Below are 20,692 nucleotides of genomic sequence, written 5' to 3' on the forward strand. Positions count from 1 at the left end.
TCCACGCCCCGACAGCTGCCACAGCTGCACCCCTGGGTCTTTTCCAAAACCTAAGGGGAGAGTGGCTTTTCTAATCCAGGAGGACGACATAGCATACATATGGGCAGCAGATTCTAAATGTTTTACTAAGGTGGTGGTTGTGGGGGGATGTTTCTCATCAACAGACCTTTGCCAAAGGATCTCAGAAGTTAAGATCTTCGTACGGTACATGCTACATTTTCAGGTAGCAAATGAATCAAAAGTTCTATGGCCCCAAATACTGTAAGGCAGGAAAAACCTACAAATTCTACAACTAGGAATGGCAGGGGGATTTGAATTCACAAAATGCAAACCATCCTTCAAAATCTGCACTTCTCCAAATTTTGCAATGTAGTTCTCCAGTCATTTGCACAAAAATGTATATACCTGGGTAAAGCATGCATATAAATACACACATTAGTGAAAATAATGTGCAAAGGTACATTATCTGAGGGGAAACTGCTGTGCAAAAGTGTCTATATTAGAGGAAAATTGCATACAAGCAAGTGTATATTAAGATAAACTTGTGCTAACATGCTGATGAATTTTCCATAGGACTTTTCACCCAGAAAAGAATCACAGAGAGTTGTGGAAATGTAGAGACCTGAATTTAAGATTGGAAGAATGAGAAACAGAGAGAAACCAAAATGGGCATGTTCACCCATCCCTGCCTACAATCCAAATCACTGATTGGTGCAACGGGAATAAATTAAGGCAGTAAGCAAAAAATATTTTCTTTGCAAACATAATCCCGGTTGTAGTATCTGAAGTGTGTGTGTGTGCATGTGTGTGTTGGACTTCAGAGTGTTTTCTCTCTGGGGGGGGGGTACACTCTGGGCTTTTGGGTAGAAGCCCCACTTAGCAGAACGATTAGCAGACCTGGCTTACCTCATTTTGAAGTAATACCCATCACCAGCTTAAGTGGGGGGAAGGGGAGGGGGAGGGCATAGCACCATGCCAAGTCTGGAATCTAAAATTACCTAACTGCAACTGAAGGAGGAAAATGGGGACATCTGGAACATTAGGAGCAGAGAGCAAGAGGTGTATAAAAAAACGGGGGAACAGGAGCAGCCAGTTCCAATGTCTTTGGGTGTTTCATCAACTTACCACAGGCTGTCATTAATATAAAACAACTTACCCTTTTTTTCTCCACAGTCATAAGGACTAGGCAATTACTGTTTTTGTACAAATGAAAGCTTAGCTTCCCGAGATTCCAAATGCTGTATAAGTTGTTGTATTCTGTGCATTGGCAAGATAGCCTCACAGAAGTCTAGCCCTCCCTGTGCATTGTTGTCACCCGACCGCTGTAGATAAAACAGTGTGACTATCACAAGAACCCACTCCGGCTGTTGGAGGTCACTACAACGAAACAAACAGAAGTGAGGGGGGTAGCCCCACTCTGTCCTTCCGGAGAAAAACTGGGGGAAAGTAGGATGCCACTTTGCCTTCGTTCTGCTTCTTCTCTTAGACGCATCCTATAAATATCGCCCCCCATCCGACTCCCACACCCATCTCTTGGCTCAGCCTCTGAGGGCAGGAATTAACAAACTGTCTATTTCGGGGCCATATCTGGTTTCAGCTGCGATTTTGAGGGCATGAACCACCCAAAGGATGGGCTTGCTCAAAGACTACGAAGAAAATGACTGGAACTTTCTTTTTTTGGATGCTATACCAGAAATTCTCAGGAAGTGGGCAACATTAAAAGGGCCATGAGTTTTTCAGGGACCCAGATATAGCAGAGAGAAGGGAGTCAAAGGGTTGTGACAGATAAAACACATTTGTTTTACTTCCAGCTAAGATAAAATGGGGTCATACAGACCTCATGGCACTAGACGTTCTGGAACCTGGATATATCTGGTAGAAGGGGTCACGTTGTGGTTGTTATCCTCCAAGATTTATAGAAAGCAGTATCATTTTCCCGTACACGGCTCTATGATGAGCTGGCAGTCTACGGCTGGGCACGTTCTACTTGGTACTGTGGTTGGCATTCAAGATGGAAACTGAGAGTTTCTCTCAAGCCACCTGCCAAATGTTTGCAGCCGCAATGGGAAGCCTCCTCCAACACATTGCTAAAGATGTGCAAATTCATACATTCCTCCCTGGAACAAAAGAGGAACCAGCACCATTACACCTCAGCAATTCCTACAAGAAGTGCTAAATGCTAGTAACATTTGATTGTAGTAGAGTTGCCACATGTCCAGACATATCTGGAAAATTAGCAAAAAAAAAATGTCCTGGAAAATCCAGACGTATGGCAGCCCATGTCCTCAGAAAGAACTCAAAAATATATTTCACTTTTAAATATGGTAACCCTAGGTTGTAGTCAACACTAGTCCTACTCAGAGTAGACCCAGTGGCGCTAATTAAGATGGTTTAGTTAAGTTTAGGGACACGGGTGGTGCTGGGATCTAAACCACTGAGCCTAGGGCTTGCCGACTGGAATCCCCGCGACAGGGTGAGCTCCCGTTGTTCAGTCCCAGCTCCTGCCAACCTAGCAGTTCGAAAGCACGTCAAAGTGCAAGTAGATAAATAGGTACCACTCTGGCGGGAAGGTAAACGGCGTTTCTGTGTGCTGCTCTGGTTTCGCCAGAAGCGGCTTAGTCATGCTGGCTACATGACCTGGAAAAACTGTCTGCGGACAAACGTCGGCTCCCTTGGCCAGTAAAGCGAGATGAGTGCCGCAACCCCAGAGTCGTTCGCGACTGGACTTAACTGTCAGGGGTCCTTTACATTTTTTAGTTAAGTTTACTCACCTCATTGCATCTACTCTGAGTGGAACTAAGGCAGTGCTGGATTTATGTATAGGCTAAGTAGGCTGAAGCCCAGGGCCTCCTGCTCCCCACACAGTGGAGGGATTCCTTCTTGTGATCTGGACACTATGTTCATATTGCACTAGCTTAGTTTTCAGCGTCAAGCCAACTAAGTGAATAGTCATCTCCACTTTGTGCCATCAAATTCCATATATCACTGTTGTTACTGTAGTTTTAACTAATACAGTTATGTATCATCTTTCCAATACTGTAATTCCCATCTCGCCCCAGGGTGGTTCCATAGATAATAAAGAGCATTTCTATTTGCAAATTGAATGGTGTAAATAAAAGTTCTTTCTGTTGTTGCTTGTCTTGTTATACAGCTGATCCAAATCATACATCCCTCTCCCCTTAGCATGTGCCCAAGACGACTTATTTTGGGGTGCATAGATGTTCAGTTCCCACCCATTTACAATAATCTTGCCTGCAAATATGGAACCGAAAGAAACCAGGAACCATCTTCACTTCCATTGTAGATTAAGAAGACGTCAAAGATGCAGTCATGGTGAGAGAGAATATGGCATAAATTTACAGGAAATAATGTTACATTCAGGAGGAAGGAGAGGGAGCAAAACCTGAGACAAAAGGGCAAGGGAAGACCCAATTCTGGTACTGCAGATGGAGATTTCAACTTGGGTCTTGATTTGAGTCTCACCTCTTCCACAGGCTCCCTGTGTCACCAGGGCTCAATAAATCTGAACCTAAGGAGAGCCTGCTGGGTCAGGTCAGTGGTCCATCTAGCCCCGCATCCTGTTCTCAAAGTGGCCAGTGAGATGCGTATGGAAAGCCCACCAGCAGGACCGGAGCACAAGAGCACTCTTCCCTCCTACCTTTCCAGGAACTGGTATTCAGAATAGCAACAGAAGTGGCTATGGTAGTCAGGACAGTGCTATGCTTTAAGAAAAGGTACAGTCTGAAATTGCACATGTTCAGAGTATCACTTTTTTAAACTCTTTGTATTTTGCTGTAACATAGCAATGCAAAAGTCTTGCAAAACATGGAATGGTGGCAAGAGAGATCTTAGAATCAGAGTTGGGAGGGATCACGAGGGTCATCTAGTCCAACCCCCTGCAATGCAGGAATCTTTTGCCCAAAGTGTGGCTCAAACCCAGGATCCTGAGATTAAGAGTCTCACACTCTACCGAATGAGCTATCCCAAAATTGCATGCTTCACAATGCATATGGCCATGTAAAAGGGTGGGGTGTTCATATTAATACCATTAAATCCAGGGTTTAAAACTACTGAGATTACCCACTGCTCTTTCAGCAGCAGCAGCAGCAGCAGCACTTATTTATTTTCGCATTTTTATCTCACCTATTTTCTGGAGCTCAAGGTGGAGTGCACTGTTTTCATTTACTAAAACGTATATATACCGCTTGCATGGGCGTAGCCAGGATTGGTTTTTTTGGGGAGTGGGGAGCAGAATCGACGTGACTGATCAGTTAGATAAGTATTTCTATTGTTTTACATGATCTGGGGTGGGTGGGGCAGCTGCCCCACGCCCATGACCGCTTGGTTGTATTAAAGAAAATAAAACCTCAAAGCGGATCTCCTCCCCATTTTATAGTCACAACAACCCTGTGAGGAAGGTGAGACACTTTGACAGGCCGAAGGGAGCTCGCTGGGCTTCAGGGCCAAACAAACATTTGAACCCTCGACTCCTTGGCTACCAGCCAAAATTGCTTCTCTATGCAGAATCTCCCGCCACTAAACAATCCCGCAAATACCACCAGCAGAACCCCACGCCGCCTTCCTCTGCCTCCCCTCCCTTGCGCACGCGCGCCCACTTACGAGAGGGGAGGGGCAAGGCCTGCGTTCCATTTCATCAGCTATGCGCACGCGCAGGACGGCGGCCGCGCGCGAAAGTTGACGAGTTCGGAGTCTGAAGGTGTGGGCGGGGCGAAGCGGGAGTATAAAAGGGCCACGTGCGGCCAACCTTCTTCCTGTTTCAAATGGCGGCGTGCAGGAGATCGCAGGTACTGCGCGATACAAAGGCGGGCGGGCCGGCCGAATAACTGGGTTGCTTATTCCTTATTGGTTTCTCTGTACCCCCGCCCGCTTCTGCTGCTAGGCTCTGTTGCGGGGGAGAGGAAGAGGTTTAGAATCAGAGCTGGGTGGTGGGGTTGCAGAGACGGCGTTAGGGTGCAGATAGGTAGAGAGGGACCCATAGTGGAAAGGGCATGTAGGGCTTGTGTGGGGAATAAACTGGAATGTAGCAGTAAAGAGGGAAGGGGTTGCGGTAATGCTAAAGACTTGTATAAAGATGCTGACTGTTTAAAGTCAAAGGAGGCTTGATGAGGCTCAGCAGCGTAAGGGAGAATAGCTTTGTAAAAGGGTTTAGTTAAGGGCCGTAGTGTAGTTAGCATGGGCGTAGCTGAGGGGGGCAGGGAGGGGCAGCTGCCTCCCCCAAATCAATAAAAATACATGGCTAACTGAGGTTCTGCCCCCCCCCCCCGGCAAAAATCCTGGCTATACCTGTGGTAGTTAACGGGGGAATTTGTGGGGGGTAGAAAAGGGATTTTGACTGAAACTGGCAGACAAGGGTGTATATAGGGACTGGTATAAGAGGAATGTAGTGTGCTGTCAGGCAGGATTCTGGAAGAGTGCCTCTAGTGGCTTATTTTACTAACCAGCTTTCCCTTCCTACAGCAATACTTCTTTTTGTCTATCTTCTGCTTAAAATGGAGCATCCATCTTGGGCCTCCAGTGACCCGATGAACTTGTGGTGCTGGGTAAGTGTTGCCCTGCCGAATTTCAGACTGTTGCCCTGGGAAATCCTGAGCTACTGTAGAAGGTTTTCTGGGCACTTCAGTTAGATAGTAAAGAGTGAAACGCCATCTCCCCCTCTAGTGTGCCGGTGCATTCGTTGGGGGTTCCATGCAAGGTCTGGCAAGTCCTATAATTATATGGGCCAAATTTCCTTCCATTGGAGATTGGGGTGCATGGTAAACCAGGAGAGCATTTCTGTGTGTAGGTGGGAGTGCTGTGGCCACAGGGTTCCTCCAATGATGTTAGCACTGGGCGCGGATTGCAATGACGATGACAGTGCCCCCCATGCCTTTGACATCATGGGGGACTGAGGAGCAGAATCCCTGTTGATCCCGAGAGGTTGAGGTTGTGGGGAGAAGGCTCTGGTGGGATTAGGTCTGTGTGTTGAACTTTGAGACACGTGTATGCAGTTGTGGCAGCTGGGACTTCCTGCAGAGGATACAATGGCAAAACACTGGAGAATGAAAGCCTCCTGCCACCCTCGGTGGCACTAGTTGAATTTTGTGAAAATCTTTTGGGATGCTGTTTTTCTCTGCTCTCATCTTCTCATCCAGGTGTACAGCATAGCTTTGGATAGGGGGGGTGGTGGATTGATATAGGGAATAGTCCCGTGCATTCCCAGCTCCTAACTATACCTTTATTGTTAGGTGACCCTGATGATGTACCCAAGATGAATATCTGCCTCGCAAGTTGAATCTAGGTGCTTCAGTGGCAGCCAAGGCTGGTGAGCATTCACTTAATGACAAGTCGAAAGAGGGGTATTGGAACAGAGTTAGTGCAGTTCCTAGAAGTGGGACATGAGATACCCCAATGATGTCAGCACTGGGCTCCGATTGCTGTGACGATTTGGGTGCCTTCTGGGGACTTGACACTCCAGAAGACTGAGGGGTTCTGGATCTGAGAGTCCCTACTTGGCTGTGCATTTAGTGTGTCTGCAGAGGGACAACGATGGTCTCCTAGTATTAATGCTCTCACTCCATCAGCTTGTAAAGCATGAATGGCTTAGGAATGACACAATGCAGCAGTTGAGCTTTGCCTATTGTTTAGAGCTAAAGTTTGTGTGTGTTACAGCTTATGGAAGTATGGGACAACGTTTCTGTTAAGCTGGAGAAATTAAAAATTTTAATGGTAAGGGGCCAGTGTATCATGCTGTCCAGATTGCTCCACCACCACCCCGTTTTAAAGCTGCTTAGAGAATTGGGAATTTGGAGTGGAGAAGCAATACCCATGACTTGCTAAAACTTTTTAGATATTGAAGTTTGTTTTGGGGGTCACCAGCATGGTGTCCTCCAAATGTTGGGCTCCTGTTAGCCCTCACCAGCATAGCAAATGGCCAGGGAGGGTGGAAACTGCAGTCCCAGCAATAGTGTGGAGTATCATGTTGGCTACTCCTGAAATTGTGATGCACCTAATTTCTTTACATATTCTCTCTTTTTTAAAAAAAGAACTGAGTGGCAGGAAGGGAAAATGTGCTTGCAGGCATGAAATCCAATATGTGTAGTGAGTGATCTGTGAAACTGAAATTAGGCTACACCTTGTGGATAGTGTGCAAAAAAGTCTTGCCAACATGGTTTGTTGCTTTCTTTCTCCAGATATGGGAACACCTGAGCTCTGCTCTTGCAGGCAGGAAGATGCAACTGGTTCCGTGCCCTGACGGCTCACAGGTAGAACGGGGCAGGAAAGGCAGAGGAAAGATTATCTGGGCATTGAAAAACACAGTGGTTGATCCTTAAGGGTTATGCCAAGGTTGTGTTTGCAAGACAGGGGTCAGTCCTCCCATTTCTTTTGAGAGGCAGGAAAGTTGTACTTCACTGTATGTGCTTTGTAGCGCTGAGGCATGTATCAGGGAGCGACTTTTTAAAAATTAACAGCCTTTAAATTTGGAAGCAAATGCTCTCTTACTGGATTTGTATTCCATGGGGCTAAAAGGCTTAGTCTGCTGGGGCTGGGCTGAGGGAATAACTAAAGTTCCTGAATAAATTTGTACAGGCATAGTCCCATTATTCCAGAAGAACTTTACACTATCTCTGACCGAGGTACAGGGCCCTTCAAGATTCAGTCAGCAGCCTTTTAAAAGCACCATCATATCCTGTTTGGGCTTTCCCTAGGCACTGCGTTGCTAATTCATGTGGCATATTTCTTCCCACCCAGCCTCAGCCAAGCTGGATGCCCGCAGCAAAACGAAATGGATGGGTTTCTCCCACAGTCTTGAAAGAATCTCCTGGACTATCAGCAAGTCACTGATACATATATATTTTTTTGATCCACTGATTGTTTTCCCATTGCCTTCCATCATTTAAACAGCCTTTGCGCACACACCTTTCCCCCCAACTCTGCTTGATCACCAGCCTCCAACTCTTTCAAGCAAGTTTCTTGGTTTCAGAACCAAGTAGCTTGGCTCTTCGCTGCAGCATTCTATTAAGAGCAGTTGAGTTGAGCTTCCATCAGAAGCAGGGATTATTCCATCAGCTTTGCCAAAATATTGGCAGTATCAGGCACCTCCTACCCCTGAACTGTGCTAGTTGGTCATTAAAAGAAAAACTGTTTAAGGATTGATACCTGAGTTTAATTTCTTTCCTCTTCCCTCCTTGTCTGTTTCCCTTGTGTGTTGTGTTTTTAAGATTGTAAGTCTGCAAGCAGGAACTGCCTTGCTTTTATTGATTGCATATAAGCCATGCTGGTAACCTCCTTGGTTGAAGAGCAGGGTACAAATGCTCTAAATAAATTGATGATCATAAGCCATACACACCCTCCAAAGCAAGGCTGTTTGTTTCACCTTGGATTCTGAAGCAGCATGAATATCTTTGGGGATATTTGCCAAGAATGCTGCATTTTGCACAACCTTGGCATGTACTCCTTTCAACTTGGGGAAAACAAAACTTGGATTGTATGCCTCCAGGCAGGGACAATGTTATTCTGTGCAGCATTTACTTTTTCCAATAAAATGTAGAAACGATAAGTGGTTTTGCATTGTTGTCGTTTAGTCGTGTCCGACTCTTCATGACCCTGGGGACCAGAGCACTCCTGGCACTCCTGTCTTCCAATGCCTCCCGCAGTTGTAGCTTCAAGAACACTGTCCAACCATCTTGTCCTCTGTCGTCCCCTTCTCCTTGTGCCCTCAATCTTTCCCAACACCGGGGTCTTTTCCAGGGAGTCTTCTCTTCTCATGAGGTGGCCAAAGTACTGGAGCCTCAGTTTCAGGATCTGTCCTTCCAGTGAGCACTCAGGGCTGATTTCCTTCAGAATGGATAGGTTTGATCTTTTTTTATTTGCATAGTTGTACTTAATGTTTTTCACATGCAGGCATCTTTTTGGCAAGGTATGGAAAATCTGGCCATCCAGATGTTGATCTACCACAGATGTCTTTTGTGGGGAACCCAAAGCATTAAGCACAACTTAGGTGGTCGGAGCATGGTGCTGATAACACCAAGGTTGCAGGTTCGATCCCCATATGGGACAGCTGCATATTCCTGCATTGCAGGGGGTTGGACTAGATGATCCTCAGGGTCCCTTCCAACTCTGATTTTAAAAATTCGTGGTTTATGTCTGTCAAGAGCAGATTACATACTAAAATGAAAAGCATGGGGCCCTCTAAACAATGGAGGCATAAGAATTTCCTTGCCATGCCATATTTTCCTGACAGAAAGGTACACACAGTGTAGTACTCACAAGCATTGCGCTACTTGCTTTATTTTTAAGTCTCCTAATAATTCCCTACAGTAAATGTGCCTCTTGCCGGTGCTGCCTGGACCATCAGCTTCTGTGGATGGAGTCTGAGTTTGCCCCCCTTGGCTCCAGCCACTGGACCACACTTCACAGCATGTAGAGGCTGTTCTCTCTTCCCATGAGGGCGATTGGTGGTTGCCATGAGCCCATCTTCCCATCACCTCCTCCAATACATGATGCCTGCTCCTATTAATGCAGTGCTTAGCAGGCCTACTGCCACAGCCAGCACTGTTACGGTGTGCCCTGCAAAAGGAATTGAGCAGGTGTGAATGGGAGAGTCAGTGCGAACCTCTGCCCAGGGGGAGGGAAAAGACCTTGCATTACCTGTGCCTGCCCGAGGGTTTTGGCATTCGGCATCCCAGTCCAGCGGGATGACTGCCTTCGTAAGATGAATGAAGAGAGGCAGTGGGCAAGGTGTGGGGCAGTCAGGCAGGGCTAAGGTGTGGGGCTGGTGGCTGCTTTCGTTCCGATAAAACATGGATACACTGAAGGAACTGGAAAGATGGAAAACACAGGAGCTTAGTAAAGGTTGCACTCTTCACCTCCCATAAACCCGCACTGCCAAACGTTGGCTCTGATATTTGGTGCTTTCCTTCCTGCAGTGTCTCTCAAAATGTTTCGGTACTGTCTCAGCCTCTTAACTATGCTGTGCTTTGTATTAATGCGTCAGCAACTGCAAATGTGCTGACAAGTCGCTGGGAGGCAGCTGTTAATACTGCAAGGGATACTAGGAGCTTGCAGAGAGAGAGAGAGAGAGTCCCTCCAAATGGTGTACTCCTTGGTTTGGAGAGGACAACTTTTAAGAAAGGGTAGTAATAATAATGTTTCCTTATATCAAAGTCAGAACTAAAAATTAAATTAAAAAGCTGGACAGAGAAGACTTACCGTACTCCAAAAGGTGGCTTTTAATTTTAAAAAACAAGGGAAAACATACCACGGTTTAAAACAGGGAGCCTTTCCCCAGCCCTGCCTGGAGAATACTGGGGATTGAACCTGTGTAATCCTTTGCATGTGAAGTGATGTGTCTACCATTGAGTTGTGGGAGGATAGCGGAGCCACAAAAGGAACGGGGGGGGGGGCATGTATAAGCTGCTTTTTCAATAAGTAAAAATTTCAGTTCTTCATGCAAAAGCAATTGTGCATAATTTGTTCTACTGGGCACAGAGTTACAGAGGAAGCTGAAAACCTGAGCACATTCTGTTCCCTGGGATATTGCTGCAAGTTATAAGCCTTTTAAGCTCACCCTCACAAGCCTTGAAGGCTGGACATTTTTTTGCTTCTTAAAATACTGCCAGCATTTTATTTCACCAGGATGATAAATCATCAGTAGTTCATCAGCACCTGTGCAGTTTTTACATGCACACCAAACCTTTCTCTGTGATGGAGAGCAAATTCAACACCCAGCAAAACAAGAGAAACTCTTCCTGCCCCACAGATGGAACCAGACTTACTTATTGCTTTCCTGGTAGAACTCGAACCCATGACAGGCAGCATAGGGTGGAGGGGGACCTTCATAAACGCCCAGGGCTCCTTGAAGAGCGATTAAGGTGCTGTCATGCTAAAAAGTAGGTGAACAGGAAAAATGTAGCCAACATGTTTTTTTGTTTTACATTTTACAATATATTGCTATGCCCCCCCCCCACTCCCTAAAACATGCCATTTTTTCATGTGCAGACTAGATGATATTACTTTGCTTCCCCCTCATCTTCATGGAGGGTGCTATCCAGGAACTTCCTGTTTCCCCTTCATGCGATAAGTTTGTTCCATAGTTTGCAGGCTTAGTTTTATAGTTGTAGTTTTAGAGAGACTATTTTTAGCACTTTCAAAAACGACTGCAGTGAAGCCACTAAAGAGCCCAAGATCCTTCTAAACAGGCAGACTGCTATACACACTTAACCCCCCCCCCTCTTCCCACATGGTCCCCCTGAAGTCTTAAGGTGGGAAAAGACTTACAGCAGAATACATGATCATCTTCAGGGGCAGATCTCTGCACACTACTTTGGAGAAGTTGCTCAGGATAGCGCCAAGTAATATCCCTGCAAGGTGGGAGAGAGACTGTTGACTGAGGGGGTGTCCTATGGTATGTCAAAGAATAACTGACCAACAGGCACAAAACTAGCAGCTCTGCAAATAATTGGGGGTCAAGGGGGTGCCGTGTTGCATATGAAAATGAGAGTCATGCAAGCACACACATGTGCTGCGCACTGGGGCATGTGCCATCAATAACAGTTGAAGGGTTGAGTAGAAGAAAAACCATAGTAACAAAAAAAGAAAAGCACAGAAATGTCATGGCCCCCACACCAATTGGTTAGGTATGGATCTGTGGAGGACAATGGGGAACACATTGAACTGGAAAATAGTGAATTTTCAGGTGCCGTGTGAACGGGCCCTCCTCAGTTTTTTCCCCCAGTACTGTGTTTTGTCAAAGCAGCGTTAGAATGTTAATCCTCTAAAACTGATTGAAATTTACCTCCAGTGAATCGGGCCTTCTCCTGGCTTGCATGCATTCCCACATGGGCTTTGACATTGAATGCTTCCATCTCTGAAAGGGTGGCCAGGACCTGTGGTGTGGCCCAGCTAGGCAAGGTCAGGTTGTGTGTTTTCTGCAAGGAAAGAAAAAACACTAAAGAAAGGTATGGTTGGAGGCAAACTGGGGGGAGGCTGTTATGCAGTGCAGTATTCCTACCTGGCAGAAGAGGGAGTCGTGGACCCTCCAAAGGCCCCTCAGGGTCAGCTGTTCCTCTTTAAGCCCTGTATGGTTTGCCATCTCTCTCATAAAGCCCTGGGAAGGGAGGGAAGGGGGAAGAAGAATTAGCTAACGGATTGGAACTTCAATGTGCTTTTCCTGGAGGAAGCTAGTTCCACTATCCTACATGGTCTTACTAACATATGTCCACGCAAACTGACATAGGCCTGAATGTTGTAAGTGAAGTGGTGTGGCTTCCAAAAACTCACTTCCATGTAGGGTTGGCACCATAATTAGACCCATTATGGATGGTATTCAGTGTTTGTTTCACTCAAGACTACACCCATCAGAGTTAATAAACATGACTAAGTTAGGCCTAAGGGCCCCTGCCTTTCTCAAATTTGTATATATTTTAAAACTATATGTATATGAACCTCTTTTTTGTTTATTTTGGGCTGTGTAGAGTTTTTTGGTCCCGAACATCAGTTTTTTCTGTGCAATGGGTGATTCCCATGATAGTTTCTTAGATTTTTTGAATGTGCCCTCAGGCCCAACAAGGTGCTATCTGGGGCTGATGGGGGTTGTAGTCCAAACCAGCTGAAGGGCACTAGGGTTGGCAAAGGCTGCTACAAGTGCTTACCTAGGAGTAATTTATTTTTGAATAAGCATGCTTGCATTACACCACTGGGCATTTTTAAAGCATTGCTTTTTTATCTTGTATCTGTTGTTGTTACTAATGTTTTTTATTACAATCAAAAGCTTTAGCTTTAATTTTTTGGAACCACCCCGGATTCTTGCCCCGCAAAGTGGTATATGAATATTTTAAATGAATAATAAAAACACTCAGATTGGGTGCTAGACTGGCCATCAGAGATTTCCAAAAGTAAACAAAGGGCTGCCTTGAGCAAAAGAAGGCAGTCAGTTTTCTTGTCGATGGCAATGCAAGACAAGACAAGCGAACCTTGTATAATGTAATTCACTCTGCAGGGAATCCTGGGAACCATGATTTTCGGGGGGTGTGGGGTGTGCATGCTTTGGATCCCTAAAGAATCAATCATGAGTTACATTTCCCAAGATTTTTTTGGGTAAAAGCCAGGTCAATTAAAGTGGTATAAAACCTGTTTTAGTTTGTAGTACATATATATCCTCTGAGTGATCAAGGCAGAGAACAAGACTCCCCCTCCGGATGATGCATTCCTCTTACAATGGGTGTAAAGAGTTGGATTGATGAATTGGATGAAGAAGAAATCCTGACTTTGGAATCCATTCCTCCCTCCTAGCCAACCCCACCTTTCCCTGATACCTTCCAGGTCTCCATTTTAGCCTGATAGCTTGGCAAATTAATTGTTTCTCCCATCAGCTGTTGGTATCGTAGGCAGTTCCGGGTTGGCGGCTTCAGCAGCTGTGAGGTGAGGAGTAGGAAAAGACAGACAAATCTGATTCTTTGGGAAAGCTGACCCCTCTTTCCTTTCCCATATGTAAACTATGGGGCTACACTTCAGAAGCAGGAACACTGGTTGAATCTCACATCCATATACTCCTGCTTTGCTCAAAAAAGGCTGCTGTGTAGAGCTGTCTTCAGCAACCTGGAGTCAGACAGATATTTTGGCCGACCATTCCCATCAGCTTCTGACAGCACAGGTGGTTGATGGGAATTATAGGTCAAAATATCTGCCAGATTACCAGGCTGGTGTAGTGGATTGAATGCTAGACTTCATGACACCGGTCTAAATGGTAAATATACTTACTAAGTCTCTGTCCCAATTTTTAAGCTTGACCAGAATGAAAATGCAGGGCCTAGACGGAACTCATACAGAAATGTGGCAAGACATCAAAATAAAAGAGCCAGAAAGAAATTCATTCTTGATAAAGTTGGATTTCATGAAGTGGCATTCCCCTTTTCAGGAAACACTTCCCTCAGCTTCTGTATTAAAAAATACATTTGTTTCATGCATAGACCATCTTGCAATGGAAGACTAGTAGGATGGTGTTCAATAAAAGCAATATAAGAAAATGCCACGTAAATCCAATACAAAGCCGAGAAGCAGCTGATAAGAACCAGTAAAATCTGGGCAAGTTGCGAAGGATTACCTTATCATACTTAGTAGGCACAGTGTGGATGGGAACAGGTCTCCAGCTGATCTCTGGATCTGAGCTTGGATAGAGCCCCATCAGGTTGGCTTGGGCGCTCATTAAGGTGCGGTCGTAATCTGTGCTGCGGATATAGATCTAGAAAGCGGCATAATGGTTGGTTGGCCTCAAGGCGGGTGAAAACCTTGGCTGTCCCCGAGTGCTGGTGGGGCTATTTATCCTGTCCTTGGGACCCTCAAAGCCCACACATCTCACTGACCTCCACTACACCCTCTCGAGCTGCTCTGGCCTGGCTGGAATGTGTCTTTGACCTGTGAAGCTAATGTTGCTTGATTGCCTGAAGGGACAATAGAGTTGTGTTGGTGGGAGTGTAGAAGGTTTGGGCTTTTGTGTGGCTGGAACACAAGCCAGTGTTGTGTATTGGAGTAGGACATGGGAGACCAGGGTTCAAATTCCTACTCAGCCATGAAACTTACTGGGTGACCCTGGGCCAGTCACCATCTCTCAGTCTAAACTACTTTATAGGGTTGTTGTGAGAATAACATGGAGAGGGGAAGATCTGTGTATGCCTCATTGAGTTCCTTGGAGGAAAGGTGGGATGTAAAAATCAAAAGCCTCCATTGTGCACTTGGGCCTCTAGAGCCACCCAGTTTCCCCCTCTTGCTTCACCCACCACCCATTAGCTTTTTAAAAGGTGGGTGGAGCTGGTGTTATGGGTTTGGATACATTTTGGGGGTGCTGCTGCTGCTTATTTTTGCATGTCAGCTAATACTTAAATTGTTGCATGCTTTATATATATTTATTACTGTATTCATATTTGCTGCCTTGTGAATTCTTGGGTGCTGGTGTGGAATATATATATACAGTGGTGCCTCGCAAGACGAAAAGAATCCGTTCCGCGAGTCTCTTCGTCTAGCGGTTTTTTCGTCTTGCGAAGCAAGCCCATTGACGGCTTAGCGGATTAGCCCTATTAGCGGCTTAGCAGCTTAGCAGATAAGCGGCTTAGCGGCTTAGAAAAAGGGGGGGAGGGAAAAAACCCCGCAGGAACTCGCAATACATTTTCATCTTGCGAAGCAAGCCCATAGGAAATTCGTTTTGCGAAGCACCTCCAAAACGGAAAACTCTTTCGTCTAGCGAGTTTTCCATCTTGCGAGGCATTTGTCTTGCGGGGCACCACTGTATTGCCTTTATTAAATAAGCAAACGGATATTTACCTCCTGTGGTTTGTAGGATGCACTCAGGAAGCCAGCATATCTCTCTCTGAGGAATCGTCCCAGTGCCTTCTGTTGCAAAATACCTACCTGCAGCAGACAAAAGGGAAAAGGCAAGGGGGGGGGGGAGAGAGAGAAAGATCTGAAGCGTCCTCCAAAACAGGGCTGTCCCATTGCTCCAGTGCAAAGCGAAGGCTGAGATCAATCGCCTTCACTCACACGAAAACTCCAGTCATGGAAATTCTGGAAAGTGCCTTTCTCCCCCTTCCCCAAGTTGTGGCTGAAGGTGACCATGGGGATCAGCAGGGCAGAAAACAGGTGGAGCTTGAACCAATGGCAGGGAGAGCCAGCCCCTGACTGGTTGTAAAGCAAAAAGGCAGCCAGACAGGGGCAGTGCCCCATTTGCCTCCAGTGCCCATCCCACCCCTCTACACACACCCCCAAGCCCCCACCTCAGTGAGTTGCTGGAAGCCTTGTGGCCAGGGTGCCGCTTTGTGGGGATCCGTGGGGTAGGTGCCCAGAGGGGATCGGTCACCATGGCGGTACACCTAAGAAGGAAGTAGGGGGTCAGAACAGCAACATACAGCAAACCGAGTGATAGTTTTGGCCTCAAATTTCTAACCTACAGGACCAGGAATCTTTTTGGACTTTTAAAATATCTTCAGGGCTGTCACATGGAAGAGGAAGCATGCTTTTTCTCTCTCCTGCTCTTGAGGGTAAGACTCGAACCAATGGCTTCAAGTTACAGGAAAGGAGATTCCGAGTAAACATTCAGAAAAACTTTCTGACAGTAAGAGCTGTTCGGCGGTGGAACAGTCTCCCACGAGAAGTGCTGGACTTTTCTTCCATGGAGGTTTTCTAAGCAGAGGTTGGATGGGCATCTGCAATGGATACTTTCGCTGAGATTCCTGCATTGCAGGGGGTTGGACTAGATGACCCTTGGGTCCCTTCCAACTCTTAAGATTCTATGATTCTATGATCCTGTCCTGCAAAATGGGACCTACTGTGATTTACCTTTAATATTATTCCACCTCCACCCCCCCCTTTGCTATCTAGTTCTCTCACACACATGCACAGAAACAGACACATGTTTTCCCTTTCTTTAATAGATGGCATTGCTGGAGGGTCAGTCTGTAAACCAGAAACAAGATGCCTGCACCAGTTCATTTATAGGTGAGGGGCAAAGAAAAGAAACCACAGCCACTTTAAAAATTTTACTTTTGAGTTTACGTGACATGCACCAAGTGTATTGCAAAATAAACAAATATGTACTTATACGGGTATTATTATAAATTATGCATCCCAAATATAAAACAACAACTCTGTTTTATAGCATCTAGTGCTATAAAAACTACCGCTTTAAAGAAATTAAAAATACAAATTTCTAATTTCTCCTCTTCAGATCTGATTCATTCAAAAGAACCATCCTATGTGTGTGAGTATATATATATATTTCATAATAGGCCTAATACTTATTTTTCACACTATCCCTTTAAAAAGCTCCCCTCTCATCCCTTAAGGGTGTATTCCTAATACCAAGCCTGCAGTCTTTCGGGCACTTCTGTGGAATACATTTTCATTCAAAGTAGCCAGGGATTGGGTGAGTCAGGGTAAAGTAATTAGTATGTTATTACCCTTCTTGAGGCTAAACAAGCTATTAGTCCGATCAGTTAAAAAAAAAGGGTGTGTGTGCCAGCATCAGGTATTTGACAAAGTGGTCTTAAGTGCATGGAAACTTATGCCACACTAAGTGTTAGTTTCTAAGGTGCTACAAGTCTCTGGGTGTGTGATGTGTCTCTGTGCCCAGCGCAGACCCAGATCTGTGGTGCCCTTCTGGTACAGAACTGTCCCACCCACCATAATAGGGTTGTAACCATGGTTAGACAGACTCTGACTGGATCCATTGACATGAAAGGGCACGACTAACTTAGGGTCCATTAATTTCAGTGGCGTTTGACCAACACTGGAAAAAACACAAAGTTTTGGCGTTTTTCAATAGCCAGTCTCCTTAATGTTTTTCTGTGTTTTTAGTGTTTAAAAACACAGTGTTTCCCCCCCCCTGTTTTAACAATGTACACCACCTTGATATTTTATGATACAGGGTACTGACATACTTTTATAATTAATTAAATATCAAAGTCATTCATACATACACACACAGAGAGAGAGAGTGGTACCTCGGGTTACAAACACTTTGGGTTACAGTACCTCAGGTTAAGAACTTTACCTCAGGCTGAGAACAGAAATCACGCAGCGGCGGCACAGCAGCAGCGGGAGGCCCAATTAGCTAAAGTGGCACCTCAGGTTAAGAACGGTTTTAGGTTAAGAATGGACCTCTGGACAAATTAAGTTCTTAACCCAAGATACCACTGTGTGTGTGTGTGTGTGTGTGTGTGTGTGTGTGTGTGTGTGTGTGTAAGTAATTGAATGTCAGTTCTAAGCCACCTCAGTAGGATTTATATCCTGAAAGTTGGGATATAGCAATATATGAAATGAAAGAGAGGCAACTCACTGCTTGGAGCAGAATGCACCCCCTTCATTCCCGACTCAAGGAATCCAGAAGCTCTGCTTCCCATCTCTGACCCCGTAGACCTCACACCATAGCTGTCAACCGTCCCTTATTTGGCGGGAAACTCCCTTATCCCAGCACCGTGTCCTGCTGCTGTCCCTTATTGATGATGTCCCTTAAATTTCCCGGGTTTCATGCTTAGGCTTGGGAGGGAAGCAGCGGCTCGGGGTCCTCCGCTGCGAGAGAGAGCGCACGCACGAGCTGCCACGTCTCCATCTCTCCCTTTTCCCCCTCAGGGGCGCGTCGTGAGGAGATGGGTGGCAGCAGCGGCGGCTGAGGAGGCGGCCTGAGGGAAGAGGAAGAGGAGGGGATGGGGAGGGACGCAGAAGGGCTGCACTTCAGTGGCCACGCCGCCGCCGCAACCACCTCAACCACCTCATGCCGGGCTCACGGGCGGCGTGGGTGAGAGTCTCTCTTCCTCACCCCCTCTCTCTGGCGAGGAAGGGCCGATGGAACTCCTCGCACCAGGACGACGGCAGCCCTGACATGCTGCTTAGCATACCCTCCAAGCAGTGCAGCATCTTAATGTAGTGATTTGCCCCTCTGCATCCCTTTCATAACTCTATTTTTATAAATCATTTGTCCATCCATATTTCAAATTTTTGCTCCAAGTTTTCTGTCAATCCTACCAATGTATGTAACTCTTTACAATAGCTTTTCAAATAAATTATAAAGTTTCCCCATTCTTTATTAAAGGGGTCAGTGGCGTAGCGTGGGGGGGCAGGGGGGGCCGGCCGCACCGGGTGCAACATCTGGGGGTTAGGGTTAGGGGGCGCAAATCCATGGGTTAGGGGGCGCAAATTACTTGCCTTGCCCCGGGTGCTGACAACCCACGCTACGCCACTGAAAGAGGTCCTCTTCCTGGTTTCTAATTCTGCCTGTAAGCTTTGCCATCTTGACGTCGTTCATCAGTTTTGTCTGCCACTCTTCTTTGGTGGGAGTTGTAGACCCTTAGGATCATCTAGTCCAACCCCCTGCAAAACACAGTCAGTCACAGCAAAAGCAGCATGGCTTCATCAGTGCCGGATTTATGTATAAGCGAAGCAAAATCCCTTATTTAGGCTGCTGATCCCTTATTTTCGAGGCTGCTGGTCCCTTATTTTCAAATCTCTAAGTTGACAGCTATGCCTCACACTCCTCCCAAAGTACCCTGGCTCCTTTCCCTCTTGCTGTGCAGCACTAGACTCCTGCTCCTTTCCGGAGAACCCAGGCGCCCTAGTTCCTGCCACCCACCCTCCTGTGTACCAGCGTGACGAAGCGCAGCGTCCTCTCTTGGGCCGGCGTGAGAGGCAGAATATCCTGGATGAGGAGGAGAATCCAAGGTGCCAGGGCTACAGAGAGCCTCATGTTCTCCGCCACCTGGAAAAAGAACTGTTGGAGGGAGGGAGGGAGGGCAAACTCTTCCGTTATATAGGCCCATCCTCAGACCCTGTAATTATCTCTCATTTTCCTTTGCTGACAGGTCAGATCTAACAGGCGGCACCACAGAGCTTGTGTGTGTGTTAGTATGTGAGAAGAGTGTTGGTTCCCCCTCCCCCCGTTTTACACCTGCCAGTCCCCTTAAAACTGCCTGTTTGTTAAATGGGGGGAGGAGATTCACTTGCCATGATGATTACAACTCCCAACCAAGACATTACGTCTTGCCTTCTCCACCTGCAGAGAAAACATCTGAGCCTGTGATAACCAGTTGCCGGGTTTGTTTCTGGCCGGGGTCCTGTGTGTTTAGCCGCTGGGTGTCTGGCAAAAATTCAGCAGGTAAACCCTTTTGCTCGCACAGAGATGTGCCGGAGGAGCTTCTCCTGATGGATTTCTGCCTGTCCCGCAAGCATTGTAAGTTGAGGAGCTTTGCCCAGGGGGTCAGGAGTCAAATCATGTCAGGTCGTTGTTACCTGACAACAAGAATTCAGTTTGCGGACTCCTCCAACCACCTGAAGGATGTGGGACCATATAGTCACCCCCAGACATTAATGAGTCCAGTTTTGCATGGCTGATGCCAGCCTCCCTATTGGTAGATCAACAAACAAGTTCACCTTGACGCCATCTCGCCAGACAACTAGCCTAAGTGTCTTGTTGATTTACACCTGGTCTCCAGAATTTGATGTTTCGCAGGAGATGGCCTCAGCAGAGGTGGAGGTATATGTGACAGAAATCTGTCTTGACTTCGGCTCGCAGTTCACAAGTAAAACCTCCAGTGACAAAACGTTCTAGTGGGGAGTTCTCCTGTTCCAGTCAGTCATCACAACATCGCCACAGTGTGTCAGCATTCTGGGCTGCATCCAACCAAACTAGAGTACAATCGTGGACATGTATAGATCTAAATTAGTCATGTCCATCAATTTCAATGGGTATACTTTGATTAGAAGTTACTTGGCTGCAGCCCAGAATGTGGACTGACTGGAGGGGAATGGAATGGAGTGTCGTTGTGGAGGGTGTTGCACACTGACCGGAGCAGTGAACAGGAGCACCCATACTACAATATTTTGTTGCAGGTTTGACTTGTGAACTCTAGAGTTTGACCCTGTGTGGTCATTGAATGCAGTGTCTTTTTCTAAACCCTTTTTGTACTTCTGCAAACTTCAGTGTTCCTCCAAGCCTGCTTATAGCTCCTTCTCAAAACAAAATAAAAAAATTCCTTCCAGTAGCACCTTAAAGACCAACTAAGTTAGTTCTAGGTATGAGCTTTCGTGTGCATGCACACTTCTTCAGATACACAGAGCTAGAACTAACTTAGTTGGTCTTTAACCTAGAACTAACTTAGTTGGTCTTTAAGGTGCTACTGGAAGGAATTTTTTTATTTTGTTTTGACTATGG

At 46.2% G+C, this 20,692-nt stretch overlaps 1 protein-coding gene and 2 long non-coding RNA genes across 7 annotated transcripts in view; 2 read left to right on the forward strand and 1 right to left on the reverse strand.

Moving 5' to 3' along the window:
• LOC309326678 overlaps positions 1 to 3,181 on the forward strand; it is a 124,702-nt gene extending 121,521 nt beyond the window's left edge. The window contains exons 2-3 of the long non-coding RNA XR_014150353.1: positions 574 to 735; positions 1,694 to 3,181. This is a non-coding gene — a long non-coding RNA (uncharacterized lncRNA). The remainder of the gene's footprint in view (positions 1 to 573; positions 736 to 1,693) is intronic.
• Positions 3,182 to 4,840: 1,659 nt separating this feature from the next.
• LOC309326677 lies at positions 4,841 to 17,475 on the forward strand. 3 transcript variants are annotated; one of them, XR_014150350.1, is made up of 4 exons: positions 4,841 to 5,561; positions 6,246 to 6,322; positions 7,191 to 7,262; positions 16,422 to 17,475. It is a non-coding gene; the product is annotated as an uncharacterized lncRNA (long non-coding RNA). The 3 variants fall into 3 exon arrangements; XR_014150351.1 differs by lacking the exon at positions 16,422 to 17,475 and adding an exon at positions 7,707 to 8,557 and having other exon boundaries at positions 5,258 to 5,561; XR_014150352.1 differs by lacking the exon at positions 16,422 to 17,475 and adding an exon at positions 7,750 to 8,557 and having other exon boundaries at positions 5,260 to 5,561.
• LOC309326675 (testicular acid phosphatase homolog) lies at positions 8,635 to 19,312 on the reverse strand. 3 transcript variants are annotated; one of them, XM_081835556.1, is made up of 11 exons: positions 19,127 to 19,312; positions 15,765 to 15,860; positions 15,316 to 15,402; positions 14,102 to 14,239; positions 13,314 to 13,412; positions 12,011 to 12,106; positions 11,795 to 11,927; positions 11,278 to 11,360; positions 10,776 to 10,882; positions 9,649 to 9,818; positions 8,635 to 9,567 (listed from the first exon to the last, which is right to left on the reverse strand). In XM_081835556.1, the coding sequence occupies exons 1-11, from the start codon at positions 19,226 to 19,228 to the stop codon at positions 9,482 to 9,484; spliced, it is 1,197 nt and encodes a 398-aa protein (XP_081691682.1). In that variant the 5' UTR covers positions 19,229 to 19,312; the 3' UTR covers positions 8,635 to 9,481. The 3 variants fall into 3 exon arrangements, with proteins under 3 accessions (XP_081691682.1, XP_081691683.1, XP_081691681.1); XM_081835557.1 differs by lacking the exon at positions 13,314 to 13,412; XM_081835555.1 differs by having other exon boundaries at positions 8,635 to 9,818.
• Positions 19,313 to 20,692: the final 1,380 nt, after the last annotated feature.

The sequence above is a fragment of the Podarcis erhardii genome, assembly GCF_964252035.2.
Source record: "Podarcis erhardii genome assembly, chromosome: 13".
Taxonomy (NCBI): Eukaryota; Metazoa; Chordata; class Lepidosauria; order Squamata; family Lacertidae; genus Podarcis; species Podarcis erhardii.